Source organism: Acanthochromis polyacanthus, chromosome 5, assembly GCF_021347895.1.
Source record: "Acanthochromis polyacanthus isolate Apoly-LR-REF ecotype Palm Island chromosome 5, KAUST_Apoly_ChrSc, whole genome shotgun sequence".
Taxonomy (NCBI): Eukaryota; Metazoa; Chordata; class Actinopteri; family Pomacentridae; genus Acanthochromis; species Acanthochromis polyacanthus.
Window position 1 is genome coordinate 17,865,484 of NC_067117.1, and position 22,831 is coordinate 17,888,314.

A 22,831-nucleotide genomic window follows, 5' to 3' on the forward strand; every position below is an offset into this window, starting at 1 on the left:
GAATCGCCCCTACAGGGACATTGACACGTGTACATATACCAAACTGAAAGCGCACGCACACACACAAACACACACACACACACACACACACACACACACACACACACATACACACACACACAGGTACACAGTCAAGCTTTCACAAACAAATACACATACGCACCCACACGTGTAAACATGCAACCAGATCTCCTCAGCAGCTCTTGATTGCTCTGGTCTGATTTTAATTAGAGGCTCATCTTTCTCAGATCTCAGAAATGGCTCTGAGGTTGAGCGGTTTGGTGGTTTGATGCTGGTGCCAACACACAATTGGTTGAAGGCCTGCTTGGATGGCACCATGGATTTGGTGGGAATGCGGTCAGGTCCAACAATCGTGGTTTTGAACGTTTACAGAGAGAAAGCTTTGACTAACAAAGTCACAAGACCCGAATACTTTTAACCCATAGTACCCCACTGGCAGCAGAAGTCTGAATGCATAAACTATGGCACAGAAACATTGAGGGTTCATAACATCAGATGATTGAACACATACTCAGTAGAAGTGTGCAGGTGTACCAATATATAGATACTTTGTGTACATATACATATTTATCTTTTTTTGTTTTTTTAGATATTTTTATGGCATTAATTGATAAAGGTGCAGTAGAGGAACACAAAATATGTGCTGCAACATGCAGCAAGACTCTGTCCAGCTGGTAGAGTTGAGTTAGGAACTCAATTGATCCCCAGTACACTGTAATTACTTGGTCATTTAATCGCCCCTTTATTGTACAAGTTTAACATTACTTTCTGTACATTTGAACATTTCAACTTCATGATTTTTCTGTTATGCTTTCATCATTGTCTTAGCTTTAGCTAAATCTCTGTTGCTTAGATGAAGTAATCATGGATTTTTCTTGGAATGAATGTTGTGAAGTCATGGGATATTACACTGAATCACACTGCCCTTTCCCTTCCTGACGTTTGCTTATGCCGGTCTTTTGTATGGGTTGGGTAATGTTGGGTAATAATTGCCCCCAAAAGCCACTTCCAGAGAATGTGAACAAAACAACTCAACATGATGACTATAACTAATAAATGCCACCTGAAGCGGTTTTTGCTTAAATTAAATTACTGATCTCAATATTTTCAAAAACTTGCCAACTGTCTAATGTTATTAAAGCCAGTTGTTGCCTGCCAGCACATGGTGTAATATTAATTTTTTTATTATCTATTCTCAATATTTTGATAAAATAAATACCAGCTGCATAGAACAATGGATGATTATACTTAACTGATGAGGCTAATTGATAATGGATTCACTGACTATTGGGATTAAAAATTCAAAATGCTTAAACGTGTATTGCTATTCAATGGCTGGTTAGCTAGAGGGAGGTATATTGTCTTTATGCTCACATTTACAAATAACGAATCTATGGGTGGAAGAACGTGATATTATGTAGATATGCACTGTTTGCCAGTGATATCCATAGCCTAAAATACACACACGTATCTCTAAACGATGTCAAGGGCATCAGTGCACACTAGTTACTTTCATACCTGAAGCAGACTGATAGACTGTAATAGATACAACATGGGCTTTAGAAATGCCTTCCACATGCAGGAGACAAAAGTGCATGTGAAAAGAGCTGGTACTAGATAAAGGAAGCTAAAACGGGAGTGTGACTACACAGATGACAAATTAAAAGAAAAACCTGACCGTTGACTCCTACAGTGAGTGGATCTAGTGGCTTTGTTATGCTGCAGGGGGGAATTTGCTGGCATGGTTTGGGTCCACTTGTCCTTTGAGAGGGAAGTATCACCGCAATCAGTAGAAAGTTTTTCCAAATGATCTCCTTAATCCTATGATGAAACATTTCTAGCCTGATGGGAAATATTTTATCCAGGATGACATAGTCCCCCTTCGTAGGGCACAAGGAGTCACTGAATGGTTTGATGAGTTCGAAAATGATGTAATAAATGTGCTATGATCTTTACAGTCACCAAATCTCCACAAAGGTGGAAGATTTTGGACTAGCATATCATCAAAACATCAAATGATTGATTATCTTTTCTTAGAGAATAGTGATCATCCACCCAGTAATATTCCAGAGACTTAAAGAGACACTGCTAAGGTGCAGTGCAGCTGGTTTGGTGGCACATGGTGGTCGAACACCTAAGACACTGAATGCTTTTTTCCTTTAATTTGTTGCCCATCTGTGGGTATGTGTTTTGTGTGTGTGTATTTGCATATATTTGTGTGTAGCACTGACCAATAGAACGGAAGAGCAGGAAGTGCTTCCCATCCCTTCAGGTCCTGTTTACGTCTTCTCCAACTTCACATACTTTGGACCCTCCACATACAAAATGCCCGCAACGACACACTTGTGCTCACATGCACACACACAAACTTACGAAAGCGAAGGCAAACTTAAATTCTCTGATGCTGAAGACACTGTTCCTCTTCATCAAGGACCAACCAAGTTACATAAGCAAGTGATTCAGACCAGCACCTTTGATGTAGTTTGTTTTCTAGGAAATACAGATAGCGTTGCTTCAGGCAGGCTGAGGCTGACTGGAACTCAGCAGGGTGGTAATATCTTTCCTTTTCACTTCACACAATAATAGTGCTATGCTTGCCATTTCAACAAGACAGCACAAAAGACATTCATAGTAAAAGAATCAGCAATGTTAACAGTATTGTTAGTAAAGTAAAAAGGAACCTCTGCAAGTTCCAGGTATAAATCAATAATTCATTCATTTATCAATGGTATAGTTGAAGTGAAATGTCTGGTTCTTGTCTTTGTTCATGTTGCAGACACACAGCACAAGAGCAGCTGTACATACTGGATAAAGGCTTCACTGTGTCATTATTTTCAGCTTTCTTCAGACATGACAGTTCAATATTACAAAGTGAACAAACTGCATAGCTGTTATCATTGTTAGTTTGGAGAATTAATTTAGCACTTACAACCGATTGTATTCAATGTATACAACATATTGCATTAATTATTATTGACTTGAATCTATTAGTATGACGTCACCTTTCTCTCTGTATTCAAATTTGCAAAAGTATTAAAAAGTAACAAAATTGAAGAGATTTTGTTTACAAAGGAAAAGCTTGAACAGGATATTTGGAGCATTATGGATATCCCTTGCTTTAAAAATCTAATGTATCATTGATCCCACTGTTGTGGAAAATCAGTGCATCTCTAAAATAATGAAGAAAAATTATTTACCATTCCTTTGAGTTGTGATGTCTATTCATAAGAAATTTGCAGTACTCCAATTTTATTATCAAAAAGATGACAACTAGTAATATTGGAATATAGCCCAACCTTAATTTTCAATGTATTATCTTAGAAATTGGAAACTAAATGTGCCCTTTCTAAAATATTTAAATGGACAGCTCTGTCATGTGTAATGAAATATATTAGCATTTTTATTTTGGACTCAGCAAAATCAGCTGATGATCAGCTAGTTGATGTTAATGACTTCAGGTTCTTGCCTGTACCTTAATAACTTTCATGTATGCAAACCTTCCAAAGTATTTCTTCAGCATCTTCACAGATACCACTCCAAAGTGTCAGTAGTTGTATTTAGCAAAAAAATAATCTAATCAGATATCTTGATTCTGCCAGCTACTCAGCTCATTCTTAAAGATTAAGGATGGCCTATGAGATTGGACCAAACAGGTTAATGAAAATGGGCTGTTTAAACAAAAAGGTGTTCTGAAATTGGATTAAAGAGATTAAACACCAGGTCTTTCCACTAATAAATAATTATCTGAACCATCTTTTTTTTGTTATTTATTTAACATTTAGGCTTTTTATTATTTAAAACGCATGTTCAAAATAATCACCATGTATTTGTGAACAACGTATGAGATATATTTGTTTGCCTATTTATCTGTTGTGGGTGATTTGAGGGTCTGGCTGTTGAAAGTGGATGTTTGCAGTGTTTTATTGTGCTCTTTTTTTTTGGTCTCTTCAAGTAAAAACACTTAAAGTAGTCTGACTCATCGGATGTAGACTTTGGATAAAACACTGCCATTTCCGGCACACATTTCACAGTTTCTCCTCCTTTTTCCGCTTTCTGTGTGTTAGTTTGCCATGGGAAACAACAACCACCTCCAAGCAGCAACATTCGCGATGAAAATGGCAAAGTTTTGCAGAGGATTTAGGTTGTGCATTTAGGCAGGCATTTGTCTTTTTTTAAGTTAGCATTTAAATGAGAACATTTGCATCTCTGAATGCAAATGTTGTACCAAAACAATTACACTTGCTGCTCTTTTGCAGAAGCACCATCACTGCATCCTGGGCTTTGTCCTGCCCAAGATAACTGTAATTGCCTTAAAGACAAACAAACGAGTTAGTGTGTTTTTCCCCTTATATCAGAATGATAATGAGGTGCAGCTGGACATTCTCCAGCACAGACACAGCACTGTGGAGATAGAGGTAGCTCTGCAACCTTTAATCTAGTCCTATTTAGAGCAGTGGTTGTCCAGACTGGGCAATCTTAAAAAGTCTATGTGTGGATCAGAGTGATCCAATCCAGTGCTGCTTTGAAACATTGGCACATAAGATAAATTGTCTAATTCTGGATGACAAAACATATGATTTCCAAATTAGGACTGTCCTGATTCAGATTAAACTTCTTGAACAACTGTTCCCAGTTTTTTGTTTTCATTTGGTCATTGCAAAAACCACCTCTATTCTTTTGCATCTTTGCTTTTACTTTAAAAATCCTTGCAGCCGAGATAAACCTTGTTGAAAAAGTGTACCTGTTTATGCAAAAAAGTAAGAGTTAATGTATAGAGTTATGCCGAATATGCAATGGAACATATTTGCAAGAGTCGAGAGGGAATGTGAACTGGAGACGAAGAGAGCGAGAGGCAGGGGACAGGAAAGAGAGGACAGATAGAGAAGTGAGGCAGAGTGGATAGAGTAAATAAACATAGCCGGGAAGTGTTGAGTCCACGCACAGGACGTGGTTTGGTTTGTGTGTGTGAGTGTGTGTTTATCAAGCCCAGCTGGCTCCCATTTGCCCAGGAATGAGTCTGCACCTCTCAGAGGCCCGCGCCTGCCTGGCTTTGAAGGCCTCTGAGCTGTGTGTGTGTGTGTGTGTGTGTGTGTGTGTGTGTGTGTGTGTGTGTGTGTGTGTGTGTGTGTGTGTGTGTGTGTGTGTCTGTGTGTGTGTGTGTGTGTGTGTGTGTGTGTGTGTCTGTGTGTGTGTGTGTGTGTGTGTGTGTGTGTGTGTGTGTGTGTGTGCGCACATGTATGCATGTGTGTGTTTGTATAATAACAGCTTCATTAGAGGACTGCATGGGACCATTGAACACATAAAACACCCAGACACGTATTTACTACATGTATATGATGTGTATGATGTGTCTTATATGTTCATTTGAAACACACATCCACTCAGACAGACAACCTTGCGCGTTCACACACACACACACACACACACACATGCTTAGACTCACACAAATTTCAGGTTTCACAAGCATGCACAGAGACCCCAAAACAGTCACAAGGGGTTGGATTTAACTGCTTGCAGATGCAAGTTTAGGACAGAGCACACACCAACACATAGACAAAATCTTCTGCTTTGTTGAAGTCAGCAGAACTACTACTCTTTTCAGATTAATTAAGTGCTGGTGGATGGGAAATGACTTGGGAGTAGATGAGTTTACTACAAGCGGGGAAGTGCCTCACGAGTATTTTCTGATGTTCGGAAAGAAAACACCATCAAAATAAACACCATCTAAAACACGAAATCTAAAACACCATCAAAATAAACTTTCATACATAAGTGCACTCAGCGAATCATCTTTTAACATAAATCTAAAACACTGTTGTGGGTTTTTATGTGTCTAACTCTGTGTGTGTGTGTGTGTGTGTGTGTGTGTGTGTGTGTGTGTGTGTGTGTGCGTGTGTGTGTGTGTGTGTGTGTGTGTGTGTGCGTGTGTGTGTGTGTGTGTGTGTGCCTATTTATGTATTTGTTTTGCAGATGTGGCCCACACCTATACTGAGCCCCTCATATTGAGGTCAAATGGCACCCAGGAAAGGTTGCGAGGTGGCGATGGAGACAATTGCATTTCCAACAGCACCCTCTCACATTCAGCGCTTACAACACCCAGTAAGAGTATCACATGTAAGTAATGCACCCTCACACACACACACACACACACACACACACACACACACATACACACACACACACACACACACACACACACACACACACACACACACACACACACACACATTCACACATTGAGACACACTCACTGAGAGACTGGTGAGAGTTTTATTTCCATTACTGATCACTGGTCTGATGAGTCACATTGTCCTGACCTTTAACAAATACATTTGCACACCCTGCAGAAATAGGTCAGGTAATCACACACACAGACAGAAATATCTACATTGTCAGCTACGTAGGTTAAGTTTTTGATTTCTCAGTCCAACCGAGTCTTCATCCCAAATCTACACACTTGAAATACCTTTTCACACTTTCGTAAGTTCCTCTGCATTTTTATTCTCTCCCTGTGTGTCTTTGGTGAAACTGAATGATTACCATGACAACAATAGGTGGGCGTGACTGGAGCTGTGTGTTTTGCTTCCATTTACTGGTCTCTGTGAATTGTCTAGGGTTCACTCGACATCTTGGTCTTTCAAATCAAAACAAATCCCACCAAAATGTGTCAAACTTGATCAATAGAAATGTAAAGTCCTGAGGTCACATACAGGCTAGTCTGACTCACAGGATTTAGAGTGGGGGTAAAAGCCTGCCAGTGGCTGCGCATTTCACATGGTTTTCTACTCCTCTTCCATCATTTCACTCTTCTCAAAATCCCCTTCACTCTGTGAAACAACAACAACAATCTCCGACCTCCAGGCTAGCAACCTACCACACTGAATATTTCAAGTTTTTCCACCAAAACAATTCCTGTTGCCCAATATAATTTAGATTGGTTTAAAGAAATACGAACAAGCCAGACTGCCCATTCAGTGCTGCAGAATGGTCTGACTGTGTGAAACTACTGTCTGGCCGATTTGTTCCGCCGTTTTTGCTCCCTCACTCCACCTCTGTCCCAATGAGACTACATTATTATATAAATCTCTATTCTTATGTTATAAAGATATATGCAGGTAATTCTACATTAATATCGCCATTTTCCTACATTTGTCATGTGTGGGTCAACTGGTCAGCTCCAACATAATGACTCTCCTCCCTCATTTTCCCCATCAGAAACCCCACCAGTCTCCATTTACAGCACAGCTCTCATGCTATCATTAGTTTGCACGACTTTATAAAGTGCACCCCGAAGAGGTGCAATGTCAGTCACTACTTGATCCAGTCCAAGTAAACCCCATATATGGATACCCTTAATCAAATTCCACCCAAAATTTGGTTCCTGTATATTCAGGCTGCAGTGCTCTTGTGGTCAGACAGAGCACAAACTTTTGAGGCGGCGCAGTTGTCAATGGGAAGCTGTGATTTATGGAAAATGTACCTGAGGCACTTTCCCGCAATTTGTCCCATTTGCACAGCTTGACATTAAAATAGCCTCACTTTGTCCAGCTTGTCAAGTTTAACCCACAGATTGAGCTTGTGTGAGATGATTAAAACAGAATTATTCATTAAACAAAAATATTACATTGTCAATATCCTGTAATATTACAAAATATTACATTTCTTACCCTTCTACATTGCTGTTATTTAAATAAAGGGAAATCCCAAAGCAAATGAAAGGAAATACAAGAAAAATGATTGTCAATGGCATTTTTTTTACATTTTTGTAACAGAAACTAAATTTTCTGTTTTGTTTGAAGCCCATTTATTCCATTTGTGAAATTCTTCCACTGATCAAAGCCAGTCACATTTTGCACTGCTGTAAAATGCAATAGCTATCTGGCAATGGTGGAGTGAGAAAAACTGCAAGAGAAAGCGATGGTTAAGTCTCAAAATGTTTGTGCTTTATTTACACTCAGCTCTCTAAGTCTAAACTACTCCCTAAAATCTCCAGCTGTCCAGCCATTACACTCCACAGTGGGTGTATCAGCAGCTCTCTGTTTCAATTTGCTGATGAGGAGCGTCACAACACCTAGAATTCCTCCCTCCAGAGTCATATCACCAACCAACACCACCCATTTCCCTCCTTCATATTACAATTCCAGCAGTTATGTCTCAGCCAGAGAGAGACTCTTTATCACTCTCCTTGATGTGCTTCAACCCTCTGTATCAAAGCCAAAGGTTACACAAGTATACCATTACCCCACCACATTTATTTTTCTTGCTTTCACTTCACTTTGAAATAAGAGGAATCTCAACCTAATTCTCCAAGTAGTGCTAGTATGTCATTTACTTCCTCAGAAGATGAAACTCCACACAGTAATAACACCTGCAAAATTCTCGCTAAGTTTTCTCAGTGCTTGGCCGCTAACCTAAAAGCACCGTTAAAAAGAAAAAGAAAAATCTCCACGGTGGTCTAAATCTGTCCTTCCTGTCATGCAGACACACTGAGGGACGGCGTACGTGAGTGAGTGATGAACTAAAGCAGGAATTTAGGGGTGAAAAGAGGGTTGGGTAAGCTGACATCTGAGCATGTGTTAGAAAACTTGGAGCTCTTTTCCTGGAATCCAGGGCCAGCCATGGGTGACATGTATCAACACACAAACCTGCCCCATCATAATAACTAGTTTGTGGTAGCTGAATAACCGGCATTTCAAGCAGGAAATGGACAAGTAGGTGAACTCAGTGTGTTTGGATGTAAGTAGGTGTGTGAATGTCTGCTGTCTGTGGCTGTGTTTGCGCCTCTACCTGTCCTGTCTGCTGTGTGAGGCTATTTTCAGGCCCGGGGTGTGGAAGGCTCAGAGGTTTAGGTCTGATTTTCTTCCTGCTTCTCTCTCTCTCTCTCTGCTTTATTTTACATCCCAATAAAACCTTTGAAACCCACCAGCTCCATATGCTGGGTTATGCAACTGCAGTAGGCTTGAACAAAATGTACCGCCATGCACACCAGTCTTCATTGGCTTTGGTTTTGCCTTCATGTGCCTCCTCCCTTCATCCATAGCTTCCTCCCTCTGCAACTTACACAATCGCACATGTGTTCATAGGGCCTGAGCCGCAAACCAAACAGTGCTAGTTTCTAAACTCTATCCCTTGCTCAGGTAAATACTGACAGCTCGTGGTTGTTTGGATGCATAATTATACATCATTCCCTTTGTTTCTGGCACATCTATTTTGTTTTTGTCTGTGTGAGTAGATTTGTGTGTTTCCTGAACGCCTCACAAGCCGCTATCAGCACTTTAAATATAGAGTCTGTCATCTGTTACAGATCAATCAATCATCTGGGTATCTGACTCGGTAATGAGCGTGTACACATAAAATAGCTGTGACTCAGGTCTGTGGTGAGATCATGGCTGTGTGACATCTGTGAGTGTGTGAATGTGCGTGCGCGAGGGTGTTTGCAAGTGAGAGCGTGAGGAAACAGAAGCATAAACTGAAAACTCCTCCAGTCCATATGTTCTGTCTCGCAGTGATGACATCACAGCTGCAGTATGCGTCTGGACCAGGGCCTATGACAAGCTGTCTGAGAACAATGTGCAGAGAGGTCTGCTAACGCGTGTGAGTGTGTGTTATGGCCTGAATCAAACACACACACAAATAGTCAGTGATGTCATGAACACAGCGCTGCCTTTGACGTCACAGTCACAGCAGGTTACACATGTTTGCAGATGTTTAACTGCTTTCACGCTTTTGGACTGGAAACTGTGACACATGGAATTAATTACTGATGGGATCACAGTAGCATTTATGATGCTTCAAGTTTGCTTATTTTTTTTTCCGTTTCAGATATTTTCACAAAATGAGATGAATGTAAATGAGAAAGAGGAAGACATGCCATTTTACTGTATGCATGTTTATGAAGGAGGGCATGGAAGTAGGAGAAGTGCTGAGTGGATCTGCTTGTTATTATCTTGTCATCAGAGGGGAGGAGTGTGCGATGTGTTGTTGTCGGGAAATCTAGCAGGACTGTGACATTGCTTTTAATTAGAGACAAGTCACTGGGCTGAAACTGTTTTCCATCTCCGTTGCCCTGACTAAATCCTCTCTCACCTTCTTTCTCAGCCTCTCTTCTTTTTGCAACTGTCTTACTCTGAATGTGCGCGTTTTATCATGATCAAATTTCAAGAAAGACTCAAGTCCATGCTTAGTGATGTTACAAGTCGTGTCAGGGATCATATGGGGATGAAGTCGTTCGTTGGTGTTTCAGGTCAGTGATATCACTGACCTGAAACATCACATATCATGTTGTTCCTGCATGCTTCCTTGCTTTCCTTCAAAATACAGGCCTTACCCTCACCCTCAAATATTTGTTTCCATTCATTTGTCAAATTAAATATACAGAAACGAATCAAATGCTGCAGCAAAACAAAAACTGAATTAAGTGTTTTCAGTGTGTTGACGTGAATAAATACAGTTTCTGCATGTCAAAACCACAGAAAGAACAAGAATGGGTGTTTTTTCCGGACTGTCTGGGTATTGGGCAAGTTATTGTTATCCTTCTGCGTCAGCTAATGTCATATTTCATATTTTCAAAACAAAAACAAAGAACTGCACTCGGCAATTTACAAAACAAAATACAAAAGACTAACACACACACGCCTGTTTTTTGTCTGGTATAGAAAGGCCTCTGCTTCAAACATGTGGGGGCATGAACACATCAGTCATCCTGCAATCAGACAACGTTGTGCATGCTGAGATTGTTTGATCCCATGTACGCTAATGCATTTAAATGCTTTTGATGTGGCAGAGAACATTTCAGTGACTTGCACTTCATGCTGATAATTTGATTTGTTTATATTTTGAATGTGTTATAACTAAAGCTTTTACATTTTGACAGCGAGACAAAAAACAGGCGCAGGTAATGCTGTTTTGCATATTAGTGAAATAAATGGTGTCTATTATAATGTTGAGCAATAGACTGCACATTTCTAGTGTGTCTGTCCAACTTCCAGCAATTCACAACATCAGTCTTAAACGGGTTCAACCCCCGGAACCCTGAGTAGTTTCCGGATGTTTGTTGCTACTGTCATATTTTCACTTACGGCTTGATCATTTTTCACAGTAATATAAAGTCCTGTCCCTCTATGGAAAAAGCATAGCCATGGATAGAAGTAGACAAAAGTCAAAAATGTCTTCTGTGCAATTATAATGCCACAAATCATTAAAAAAAAGTTGGGAAGAAAGTACAATTCCCTGGATTACTTGTTCTTTTTTTTTAATTCACAAAATCTGGGCTCAACATGTACAACACTTTTCCAAATGCTTATAGGTTTTACAAATAAATGGTGGCTCTACATACTACAACTATTTACATGCTTAAATTCTTTCCATACTTGTCTTCTATCTGATCTGTGTAAACACAACCAACACTTCAGCCCAGTTAAGTCGATAAGTCTCTGAATTTTTCTGTCTGCTGGCTGCAGCTAAATCAAAGATTTAGACGATCTATAATGACTTTAATGATTAAGTTTATAGACAAATGAGTAGTTCAAGGTACACTGGAAAGCTAAAAATCTGATGATTCTGTTTTTACTGTTTCTGGCTCTGATAGACTGTGTAATTCAGTAATTATAGGCATTTTTTAAGACAACCCGCCTTTGAAACTGACCAGTAGGCTTTGGGGTTTAGAGGGTTAAATCAGATTCTTTTAACACAAATGCAATTGCATTGAAATCAAATCTGAATAGTTTCCTGCCTTTAAATGTTTCTGTTGCATAAAAGCGATGCTGTCTTAACATCACATTGTATGTTCTGTAAGTATGAACAGGAGAAACTTTTCCATACGTTCTTGGTGGTTACAAGTCAAGTTTAGGACTTTGTACATAACTGTGACTAATCCATCAGAGATATCAGATTAATCCACATTACTCAACCCCCTATACTTCCAGTAACTGGGAGTAACTGCTTTAGTTTATTATGGATTTTGTGAATTTCTCAAATACATATAATAAGCAAGTTTAGGTTCAAATATTGTAATACTGTTTCTAAAAAAGATATGTTTGCTAGAAGTCGCAAGATTGTAAACAAATGTTTTTGAATTGACAATTTGAACTTTTGATCTAAAACTGAGTCATGTTTTTTTCCTCCTCATGCCTCATTTTGTTCTTCCAGTCTTGTGCTTCTGACTGAACTTTCACATGACTTTTTCCGTGTAGTGAGTGGGTGCAACTAAACAAGCCCCATTAACACTGCAGAGCGTTCTGTATAGCAGCCAAAAATGTGGGTAAGTCTCATTGAAAACTATTTTACATAGCGTTTAACAGCACCAGCTTATCATTTTCCCATTCTCACAGTTTTACAGTAGTACTTGACACTTGGGCTTTGGCTTCCATTTAAAAACAATGCAGCTATGCAAGAAATGCCCAGAAGTGAGTCAGTTGGTAATATGGGATCTGGGGCGAATTACAGGCACTTTTGAAAAGTTTGAGAGGGTTTTGATTGCACAGATGTTGGGAAACTAAACTTCTTTTGTGCCAGTAAGCTAAGGCTGCATTGTTCTGTCTCTTCATCATTAAATGCTCTCATACTGTATACATGAAACATACGGCCCAAATGTATTATTTCATTCTTCAGTGCTTGGGTGGACACCCAGGTACTTACTGCTCTGTTGTGCTTGATAATGCATTTGTGTGGACTTAGTCATGAGACCGATTTGTGGGGGAGTGCATCATCTGCACATCCTATCTGCATGTGTTGCTTATTGATTAAGTTGTACTCAGGATGTAGATTTAGTCTGATGACATAGTTTTACTCTCAAGTCTACAGTTCAAAACTTTCAACAGTTAATGATACACAGACAAACTGCAAAGAAGACAGCTTGATAAAGCAGCTGGGATCGAGACAGACAGAATTCACAGTCATTCTGTTGACTCATTCTAGCAAAAGATAAGTAGAGTGCGAGCAGTTCTCTGGTTTGGGATGGGAGGTGTGTAAGTACAGGGTAGCTGAGAACCGCCAGGAGAGGAGGAAGGGGCGGAGGGTGTGTGAATGTCAGTGTGCTGCTGCATTCAACTGATGGTGACTCACTAGTGCACACTGACTGGCCAAACAGATCTGCACGGACATGCATTTGCACGCACACATTGTACAAGAGGTTGCAGGACCCCCAGTAGAATACACTGCTGTGTTCGCGTCACACACGCACACTCTGTGGTTTCCCAGTCTCATCATGTTAATCCCGCAGTCATTTGGCTCTTTATTTGCTGTTATTTTTAACTAGCTCCCACTGCTGAATCATTGTGTTTATGAGTCACACCCTTGCATCCTCCTGGTCCAAAAATGTACAAGCAGCAACCCATTTCTCCAACTTTCTTCTCTGTCGTTCTGGCTTCATTTTTCTCTCTGACTTTCTTGATCACAGACAAAGGGACCTTGTTTTTTTCTCTGTGTGTGAATGTGCATGAGTGTGTGTCCGCACGTGTTCTTGCATGCATATATTTGTGTGTGCGAGTGGCCTAACCTCAAGCTCTGGTTGGAGACGGTCCTGACTCGCCGTCTCTCTCTGTGTCTGTCTGACTGCCAGATCCGCCTATGTACAGTGTTCACACACACTCAGACACACACACACAGACAGACACACACCACAAACTCATACACAGTATGAATTTCTCAACAAGTCAAAATGCCCCAGAGGAAAACTAAAGGGGATTGTGAAAAATTGTGCACATCATCCCTCCCCTTTCTCTAATCCCCTTCTTCTCTTTCTGACCTACATCCTGGCCAGTTCAGAGTGTTAAAATAGAGCATTGTGCAAAAAGACTGAAAGCAAGCAACAAGAAAGACAGAACAGGAGGACACAGAAAGAGAAAGGATGGAGCTCGGGAAGAAAAGAGGAAAAGAGAAAGACATAACACAGGAGAGCAGCAGGTATTGACTTTTGACATACTTTAGAGGAGAAAGTATGGCCTCTTCTCACTAGCCCTACATATGCGGGCACATCTACACACTCACACACACACACACACACACACACACACACTGGCCCTGCAGCTTGCCAAACATCTGGAGCGAACTTAGAAAACGCTGAATGAAAGAATCTTTAATAATGCTGGATTGGTTGTGTGACCACAGCCATCAGCCAATCAAAACAAGCCTGGTTGGGTTATCTGTCTCCGAGTGGTTATCGAAGGTTTGATTTTATTGCCAGTCATGTTTCATAGGTACAGATCAGGGTCACACTCTGTTTGGCTCTCATTGCAACTGTATGTGTGTGTGTCAGAGAGGGCTGTGATTTTTTTTGTGGGTCCGCTGTACTCTACTCTGCCCTGTTAAGTCTCACCACACCTCTCCACGCCATATGCTTTCACGTTACAAAAAAATTTCGGGCCTCAATAGGATGGTATTAAATACTACCATAATATATGAAAACCAGGCTTCCATTTTATTCTTATTTTCAGGGTGTGTGTTTGGCTTGGCAGTGGAGGTGAGCTTTTTTGCCCCCTTCTCTGTAGTTGAGTTGTTAGTACTCAATAGTACTTGGAGGTAAAATATGCCATGTATGCTGAGCCAAGATGAACATATGCGCATGTGCTCAAGTGTTTGTTGCTACTGTTGTATGAAAACTGCCTTTTTAAAAATATCAGGTACTGAAGAGACAGGTTCTCCAAGAGGCAAAGCCCCTCTCTTCCTGTCTAACACCCTTTTCATTTATCCTCTGTTTTTTTCATGCAGTGTCTTGCTAGTTGTGTAAGAGTCTAGACAAGTAGGATAAAGGGCCAGCTCAGTAAATACATAGCTCTTCTCATGAGCTATTGCCTTTGGGGAAGGTTTTGTAATTGGACTCATTTTCCCGGGGCCCCCCTCTCCATGACACTGCATAAGCACAAGCCTGCACACACACACACAGAGAGGCCTCAGAGCTGCACACACAGCAGGTGCATTATGCATTCAAGCTGGTGAGTGTGCTGACATGCACACATGCTCACACAACAAGTTTCTGTCGCATTACTATAAATGCTTTATAACTTCATATCAGCCCCTCAAAATTTTTATGTTTGAAATCTACAGTGTCTTCAGGGAGTGTTACTGTAATGTCAATAACTCACCTTGAAGATATGTCTCCCTCTTTACCAGAAGCATAACGAAAATAATGTTCAGCTGAGCAGTTTAGTACAACTAGGGCTAAATTCACTTAGTCAAATAACACACTCTAATGATCAAGTTTTTTCCACTGTTAACGTGTCTATGTGTTGTTTTTAAAATACTAAAGACATCATGAGAGAAAAAAGCACCTTGGAATAGAATAGAATAGAATAGAATAGAATAGAATAGAATAGAATAGAATAGAGTTTTATTGTCATTTGCACAGGTACATCACAATACAGGTATGCTGGAATTCTTTGTGAGTTTCCTTGAGTCAGCTTTATATACAAGAAAAAATAAAATAAAATGATGGAAAAGGTGAGAGAGGAGCAATAAGAAAAAACTAGTGTATTGATGACAGATTCGACAATTCAGACAACCAGAGTTTTACACGTAGCAAACCTAAGAAATCAGTTCTGACTCAGATTACCATTGTGTAAGTTCTAAGCGTAGATGGAGAGAAATGAGACTTGACAGATCTGTAGATTGTAAAGGAAGCAATAGTGTACAATTACATCAAAGTCATTTTAAAGTAAGAAGAGAAGGGGAAAAAACCTTCTAAATATGTAACTTTATGACACAGTGAATATTTATGAGATTTATTCAGTGACCTGGGAGATGTGGAATTCTGACAGCTGACTGACCCTCTAAACTGCGAGCATTTTCTGGGTGTTTTTTTTTTCTTTGTTCCTGCTACATATTTCCACACTGTGGGCTCATTTTTCGCTGAAATATGAAATCCTGCATATCTATGGGAACAGTATAACCATGGCTAGAAGTAGAGAGACCTGAAATAAAAAAAAATCATTTGTGCAGTATGACACAGTTAGGAAGCCATAAATCATTAGAAATAGAAATAACAAAGGTTGGATTTCTTTATTTACTTTACTAAAACTGAAAAAAAATCATTGGAATGAATCAAAATGTGCCCACCCCCAGTATAAGTGTTACTAACACTGGGGGACAATGGTGACTCTACATACTATATATGTTCTACTACTTACATGTTTAGTCGGTTTCCATTCTTGTCTCCTATTTACTCTGTGTAAATGCGGCCTGCAGTTCAGCTCAGTTCATCTGAAAAGTCCCCGAATTTTTGAACATTGGTTGCAGCTGAATCACTAATGGCTTAACTTCTGTGCCAGACAGCCCAGATTTTTCTGGGGGAGGGTTTTGTTTGTTTTCTACACAACCTTGTTAGAAAATTTTTTTTTTAAAATAAAACCTGCAAAATAAAGTGGTTTTGATGAAATACCACAATTTTAAGCTCAGATTTCAACAAGTTTTCCTGTGTAAAGTAGTTTAGAGACTGTGAAAAAGTTGAAAATCCTTCAATTCTTTCTGTTTTTTCAGTTCATGGCTCTGACAAATAACGTGTAATTTTGGCAAGTATTGCAAAAATAACATGCCTTTCACACTCACCAGCAGGTTTTTGGGTTCAGACGGTTAAACATTGAAGTCTTTGTCAAACAAATCTGTTAAAACTCTTCGAATGTGAGAATATGCTGCTTGTCTTCATTTTATATCACATCGAACACTGAAAATCTTCAGACTGTGCACTGTTTGTCCCACCAAAGGTTAAATCATGTAAAACAACACCACAGCTCACAACTGAATTGATGTAAATACATATTGATTTAAAAAGTGTTTGTGCTCAGCATATTATAAATCAATGCATTTTTGTTTATCCTCAGCTCAACCAGTTGCCAGATCCACGCCTATCCACCATACCCAGCCATGTCGGTCGCAGCCCAACAGCCAGCTACGCAACGGAGCCAAGAGCCACACACACTCCTCTCACACGCACTGTCCGCATCACACGCACACGCCTCACACACATGCCCTCCAGTCCAACGGGGTCAGGAACGGAGGCCCTCACGAGCATCCTAAGCTGGGCTCCCTCCCGAGAGGCGGTTCATCCACCTCCTCGTCCTCTTCAGCGGGACCCAAACACACCAAGAAATTGCAGTCCAACCCCTCCATCACCTCCCAGAGCAGCAAGAGGAGCAAGAGTAGCTCCAAGAGCAACAGCTCTCAGATTCCCACCGAGGCACAGGACGGTGAGATACAGACACTAATGGAGAGACTGCAGCAGGAAGGGATGGAGGGATAGATAGCAAGGCTCAACGTCAAACATTTTTCCCATTGTCTGGTCAGGGTAAAATCTGACCTCTACTTTCCCCTGGTGTATTTTCTCAGACAAATGAATTTCAGAAAGTCAACAAAAAAGTTGAGTGACTGACTTTAAGTTCAGTACTTTTTACCCACCCAAAAACAGTCATGTAAATTGCTTTCAGAAGCCTTTAACAGCTGCAAATGCTGACTGAAAATTGATTGATGAAGAAGTAAATTCATCAAGTTCTGAAATTTCTCAGTTTGTTAGCCTTGTCATTCCTTTAATCACTCCTGATCAGCACTGCTCTATTTCCTATTTGAAATCTAGCTTCATTCTGCCCCCTTTTATCACAGTCTGAGTGGTTGTCAAAGTTTTCTGCTTTTAAAAGAGAGTGCACGAGATCCACCACACTTGAAAAGTTTTGACAAATTGCACGAATGGTAGCAGTCATTTTCAGCTCAAGGTAACCTTTAGTTAAAGGGACGGCTTTTTGTTTTCATCAGCCTGAAAAAAATGGACTTAAAACTACATGCTGTCAGGAATTTTATGAAACTAACTCTGACAATTAGAGCTCTACAGTCAGGAGAGTGAACACTTATGTGAGAAGAGAGGTAATGATTGAAAAGGAGATTTGATGAGAACAGAAGTTCACTTTTTACTCTCTCTTAATGGCATATCATAGGTCTTTAGTTTCATGTAAATAAGTTTAGAAATTAAACTAATCTTAAAAAAGAGGCGAATGTTAAAAAATCTTACTCCGCTCATCTGTTTCTCCCCAGACTGCTGTGTTCACTGTATTTTGGCCTGCCTCTTCTGTGAGTTCTTAACTCTGTGCAACATTGTGCTGGACTGTGCCACCTGCGGCTCCTGTGCGGGGGATGACTCGTGTTTCTGCTGCTGCTGTGCGTCGGAGGAGTGTGGCGACTGTGACCTGCCCTGCGACATGGACTGTGGCATCATCGACGCCTGCTGTGAGTCTGCAGACTGTCTGGAGATATGCATGGAGTGCTGCAGCCTTTGCTTCTCCTCCTGAGGCCCCTTAACCACCACCTACATGGGGCAAAGTAGATGTCTGCTGTGCATTCCCACTAGTCCAGGAACAACTTCGACCAGCATCTTATCAGAGCTGAGAAGTGCTACACCTAGCCTTTGTTGCTTGAGCATTGTGGTTCACACTATATTGGCTGGCCTAGTTGGCTTTGCAATATGTCCAATGTTTCCTACAGGGTTTGCCAAGCAAAAGATGTGACCTAATGCTGAGAGCAGTCACTGGTGAGTTCTTCCTTCCTTTATTGATCACACAATGGGACAGTAACCTTCCTTGCTTTGTCTTTGCTGTTGGTTCATTGCTACACAGCTGGGCGTTTGGTGCAGAGTCAATTCCAGCTGTGGACTGTGAGCGTTTGCCAGGCTGTGCAGACCAGGCCTCTGGACCCACACTGAACAAGCTATTATTACAATGCAGCCTCTTGTGCCATCTGAATGACTGGAGTTCTCCAAGCATGAAAAATGACCTCCAAAGGCAAATGAGAAAATGGCTCCATTTAACCGGATTTTAGTGTTTCTGTAGATAAGAGCAGCAGCATAATGGGAAAATGGACGCTCAGATCTCACTAGAAACGTTGCCTGTCCTCCTGTCCTTGGCAAGGTTAAAGTCTTCCAGTTTGATTGCTTACAGTGGCCTTTGTGACACACACAGTCCATGTGGGAGACGTTGAATCCACCGCTGTCTTTGTCCTTGTTGCATTGTACAAAACAGAGGAAACTTAAATGTGGCTTGTGGCAATATTACAGATCTCTTGTGTTAATATGCGTCTTTCCGTAACTGACCTGTTCAGAGAAGAATGATGAGAGCGTCATGCATCAGCCTGGAGATGGGTGCTATTAAAAGAGTGTTGTAAGTAACGGACATCACAGAGTGAGCGGCTGATAGCATCAGCAGTGGACACGTTCTCTACTCCAACATGTGAAGGGAGAGCATTGATAATCAAAAATCTCTCCTCATTTAATGTTTCACATCTTGTTTACGTTCACATTTGATTTGAGAGGCTTTGACTGTGCTCAGTGAATTCCTACTCATCTGGTAAAGGACTGGAAGGCGTCATCTCCTTTTTAATACATTTCATTTTTCTCTGTCATTCTTGCTATGTGAACAAATGGCCTTGGCTTAGCTTAAGGCCTGAATTTTCAAGTGGGTTTCCTCGCCTTTACCAAATCTCTATTAATCCTTGTTTTGTAGATTTTAGTTAAGATATTTGCATTTCTCCTCTAATGTGAAAATCACATTTCTGTGTTATCGGGTTTTGCCGGGCTCTCTGTAAAGCAGACATTGCTCAACATCTAATTTAATTCCTTGAGTGAAAATCTCATGACATTATACTAAGTTAGATCCATATGCTTGTCGTATGAATGGTACACTTTTGATAACAGGCCTGCATTCTCATATGCTCCGGCGCATACCTTCTCCAACCCAATACCTCTTGAGATGTCACCTAGATCTGTTGTGCATTTTAAAATGACTTGATACAAATCTCTCTCTTCTCTGATGAAATATTGTTAGAGAAAGCCTTTTTTTTTTTTGAAAATACTAAAGAGTTTGCTCTTACTGGACCTTAGTTTCTAGACCTATAATTACTTGTACATAGAAGTGCTAATGTGCTATGCTAATGGGGCTGTGTTTGATTAAAACCCTATTTTAAGGGTTGAAATCCAGCACTGACAGTGAAAATACACTACGGTTGTAGTCAACTTGATAACACCAAAGCAGATAATGCGAGTGACATTTTACAGCTTGCATTTTCGTGCAATGCAAGGAATTTAACTAATGCAACTTGAGAAGATATTCGGACTCTTCATGCCTGTTCAGTATCACTCCGGATGTGTTTTGTCACACATTCAATCTCAACTGAGATAAAATCCTGGAGAGCCCTGGAAAACAATGCAATTTTTTTTAAAATACAGAGAGATTTATGAAGGGAGAACTGATTATACAGTGTAATAATGTGTATAGAAGTGATAACTATGTTATTTGTTTGTATTTGCAAAATATTCCAAGTGCAGATTCTAATAATGGTGCTTCATCGAGGGACCTGCCCTCAGTCACCAGACCAGAAAAACAGTAAGTGTACGTTGCGATAAATCTCTCTGGTGTATGCATTACATACATGTGTGTGTATTGACAAATTACTTTAGTTAAGTTTCCAATTTGGTCTCAAACTCAAGACCAAATTGGAAACTTAACTAAAGTAATTTGTCAACAGCAGAGGACAAATTAATAGTAGAAACATTTGCATACCTACGGAGAGAGCTGGCTCATATTAGCATAACTGGGAGGTGCAGCTCATCTACCTGTTAGCCAGGAGTGTCATATCCAACACTTTACCTTTCTATCATCTTGGTTTAGGCAACTAAGAAAATAAATACACATTATCGTGTTTCATACAGCCTTGTTTTATGCCTAAAACAATAGGTTCTCTGTTTTTGACCAAACCCATCTGACATGCTGTTTCCTATCATTTATGGGTGTGCATAACCACAGCCTCACTGCAGCTCAGGTTTCAAGAATCTTAACACTATGCTGCAGCTCCTCCCTGGACTCCAACCAAAGGGCCAATCTTTTAGGCCTTCAAAACCAGGATAAATCCAGCTTTAATTAATAGGAATCTCACCAACAGCCTTCTCTGGGAACTTATATTTAACTGATCTTATTTTGCTTAAATTCCTGCGCTCATGCTCACATGAGTGTCATGTAGTGAAAAGTATGGCTTTGTAATTCTATTTTTAGCAGTAAATTATATTGGCACGTCAGAACATTAATTCTTCTGTTGGTGTGTGAAGTGCAGTAAGAAAATGCAGCAGAGTTTGTCAGCATTAAAGTTCGGTTGTGCTATGCAAAATATATCGGGTGAAGGAACATTTTAATAAAGTCTGGTTTTATAAACAATAATTTAATTTAATGGTGCCCAAATATATTTTATGACTTGATCATGAAATACTACTTCATGTTTTATACACTAAGAGGTGTTTCACGGTTGGAGGTGAATGATTCAACCTTGAGGTATAGAAAACACTGTTTCCTTGGTCTGGTGATGGAGAATCCTGTCTGGATGTTGAAAGTTCCTAGATGAACTCCGATCCTGACCTTAGATCAATCTCTGGAAATTAGAGAGGATTCTGAGAGGTGGGCTCGATGTTGTGTCTGTACCAGACAGGTCATCGTCTCATTTCCAAATATTTCCCTTGTATTAAGTCAAGCTATTACAGTAATACTGGAAGAAAAACACAAGTTTACTTTCAGTGATTTCCTTATTCAGTATTATACGTGTTTTTATTAGAATTATATTGACCACAGAAATGTCTGACTGTTGACTTTTATGGATTTATTATGTTATTATAAGACGGAATTCGGACGTTTATTTAAAGAGCTGGCCACCTCTGCTAATAGTCTGAAAGTAATCCTAGCCCAGCTGAATTGTTACTAGACTGTAGTCCACTATAATGTCATTTTGTTTACACTACCCCCATTTAATGTCAGTTTGAGTTGCTGTCCTGGAAGTTGCATTAACATCTCTTTGTTTAATACTGAATAAACAATGTGAACTCCAAACTGTGTGTAGCATGTATTCTCTATGTTCCATAACAGATAATTGTTGAAATACTTCTGCTATACTATAGTAGTCTAGAATGCAACATGTGTTAAGAACTCCTTATTCATCACCTGGGCAGTGCTGAAGGACAAAGATTTAAGATACAAGTCACACCACTTTCAAAGTTTTGACCACCCAGATGCTCAGCTTAGAAAACCAACAGTCACATAAGAAAGTATTCAGACTCCGTAAGTCTTTTTTGTACTCATTATTAATTGCAGGTGCATAGAAAGCATTTTTCTATCAATTCACACTCAGTACCCCTTATTGAAAAGGTGAACACGTTTCCACAATTATTTTTATTTTTTAAAATCTCAAATTGGGGTATTTAAGCTCATCTGACAATAAAATCAACTAAACAACGTAGATTTCAGCACAGAAAGATAGTAAGTGTTGCTGAAGCAGCCAAAGCTGTGGATGTCCAACAAAGACTGCCTTTAGTAACCTTGCCAGCAAGTTGATTTCTCGCGATATTTGTGAGTTCACAAATCTCTCAAGAAAGCATCTTGTACCGCTCCCGCTTTCACTGTTCGGACAGAGCCAAGTTGGCACGGGCCAATCACGCAGCAGTATTCATGTGTGGGGCGGGATATCCGGGTGTGAAGACGACAGCACTCTAGACGACACTAAGCACCAGTAGATCAAAACAAGCACGGCAACGGAGGACAATGATCGTGTAGATGCTGCTATTAAGTCAGTTTTAGCCGAATCTCGTATCGCTTCTTTGAAGGAAGAACAACGAGAGGCGCTTTGCGCACTTCTGGATGGTAAAGATGTTTGTGCTTTTTTACCTACGGGTTTTGGTAAGAGTTTAATCTACCAATTGGCTCCGCTCGTTGTGAAGATCCCGCGATTGGCTAAAAACAAACCTGTCAGAGATGGGACATACTGTTGCATTGTCCAATCCGTGCCTCTTTCCTCTGAACGGATT

At 40.2% G+C, this 22,831-nt stretch overlaps 1 protein-coding gene across 2 annotated transcripts in view; it reads left to right on the top strand.

Annotated features, from left to right (window-relative positions):
• mdfi (MyoD family inhibitor) overlaps nucleotides 1-21,860 on the top strand; it is a 33,038-nt gene extending 11,178 nt beyond the window's left edge. For both annotated transcript variants that reach the window (XM_051948772.1, XM_051948773.1), the window contains exons 3-5: nucleotides 5,992-6,135; nucleotides 16,833-17,198; nucleotides 18,034-21,860. In XM_051948772.1, the coding sequence (XP_051804732.1) occupies nucleotides 5,992-6,135; nucleotides 16,833-17,198; nucleotides 18,034-18,287 (764 nt within the window). In that variant the 3' untranslated portion in view covers nucleotides 18,288-21,860. The remainder of the gene's footprint in view (nucleotides 1-5,991; nucleotides 6,136-16,832; nucleotides 17,199-18,033) is intronic.
• The last annotated feature ends 971 nt before the right edge of the window (nucleotides 21,861-22,831 follow it).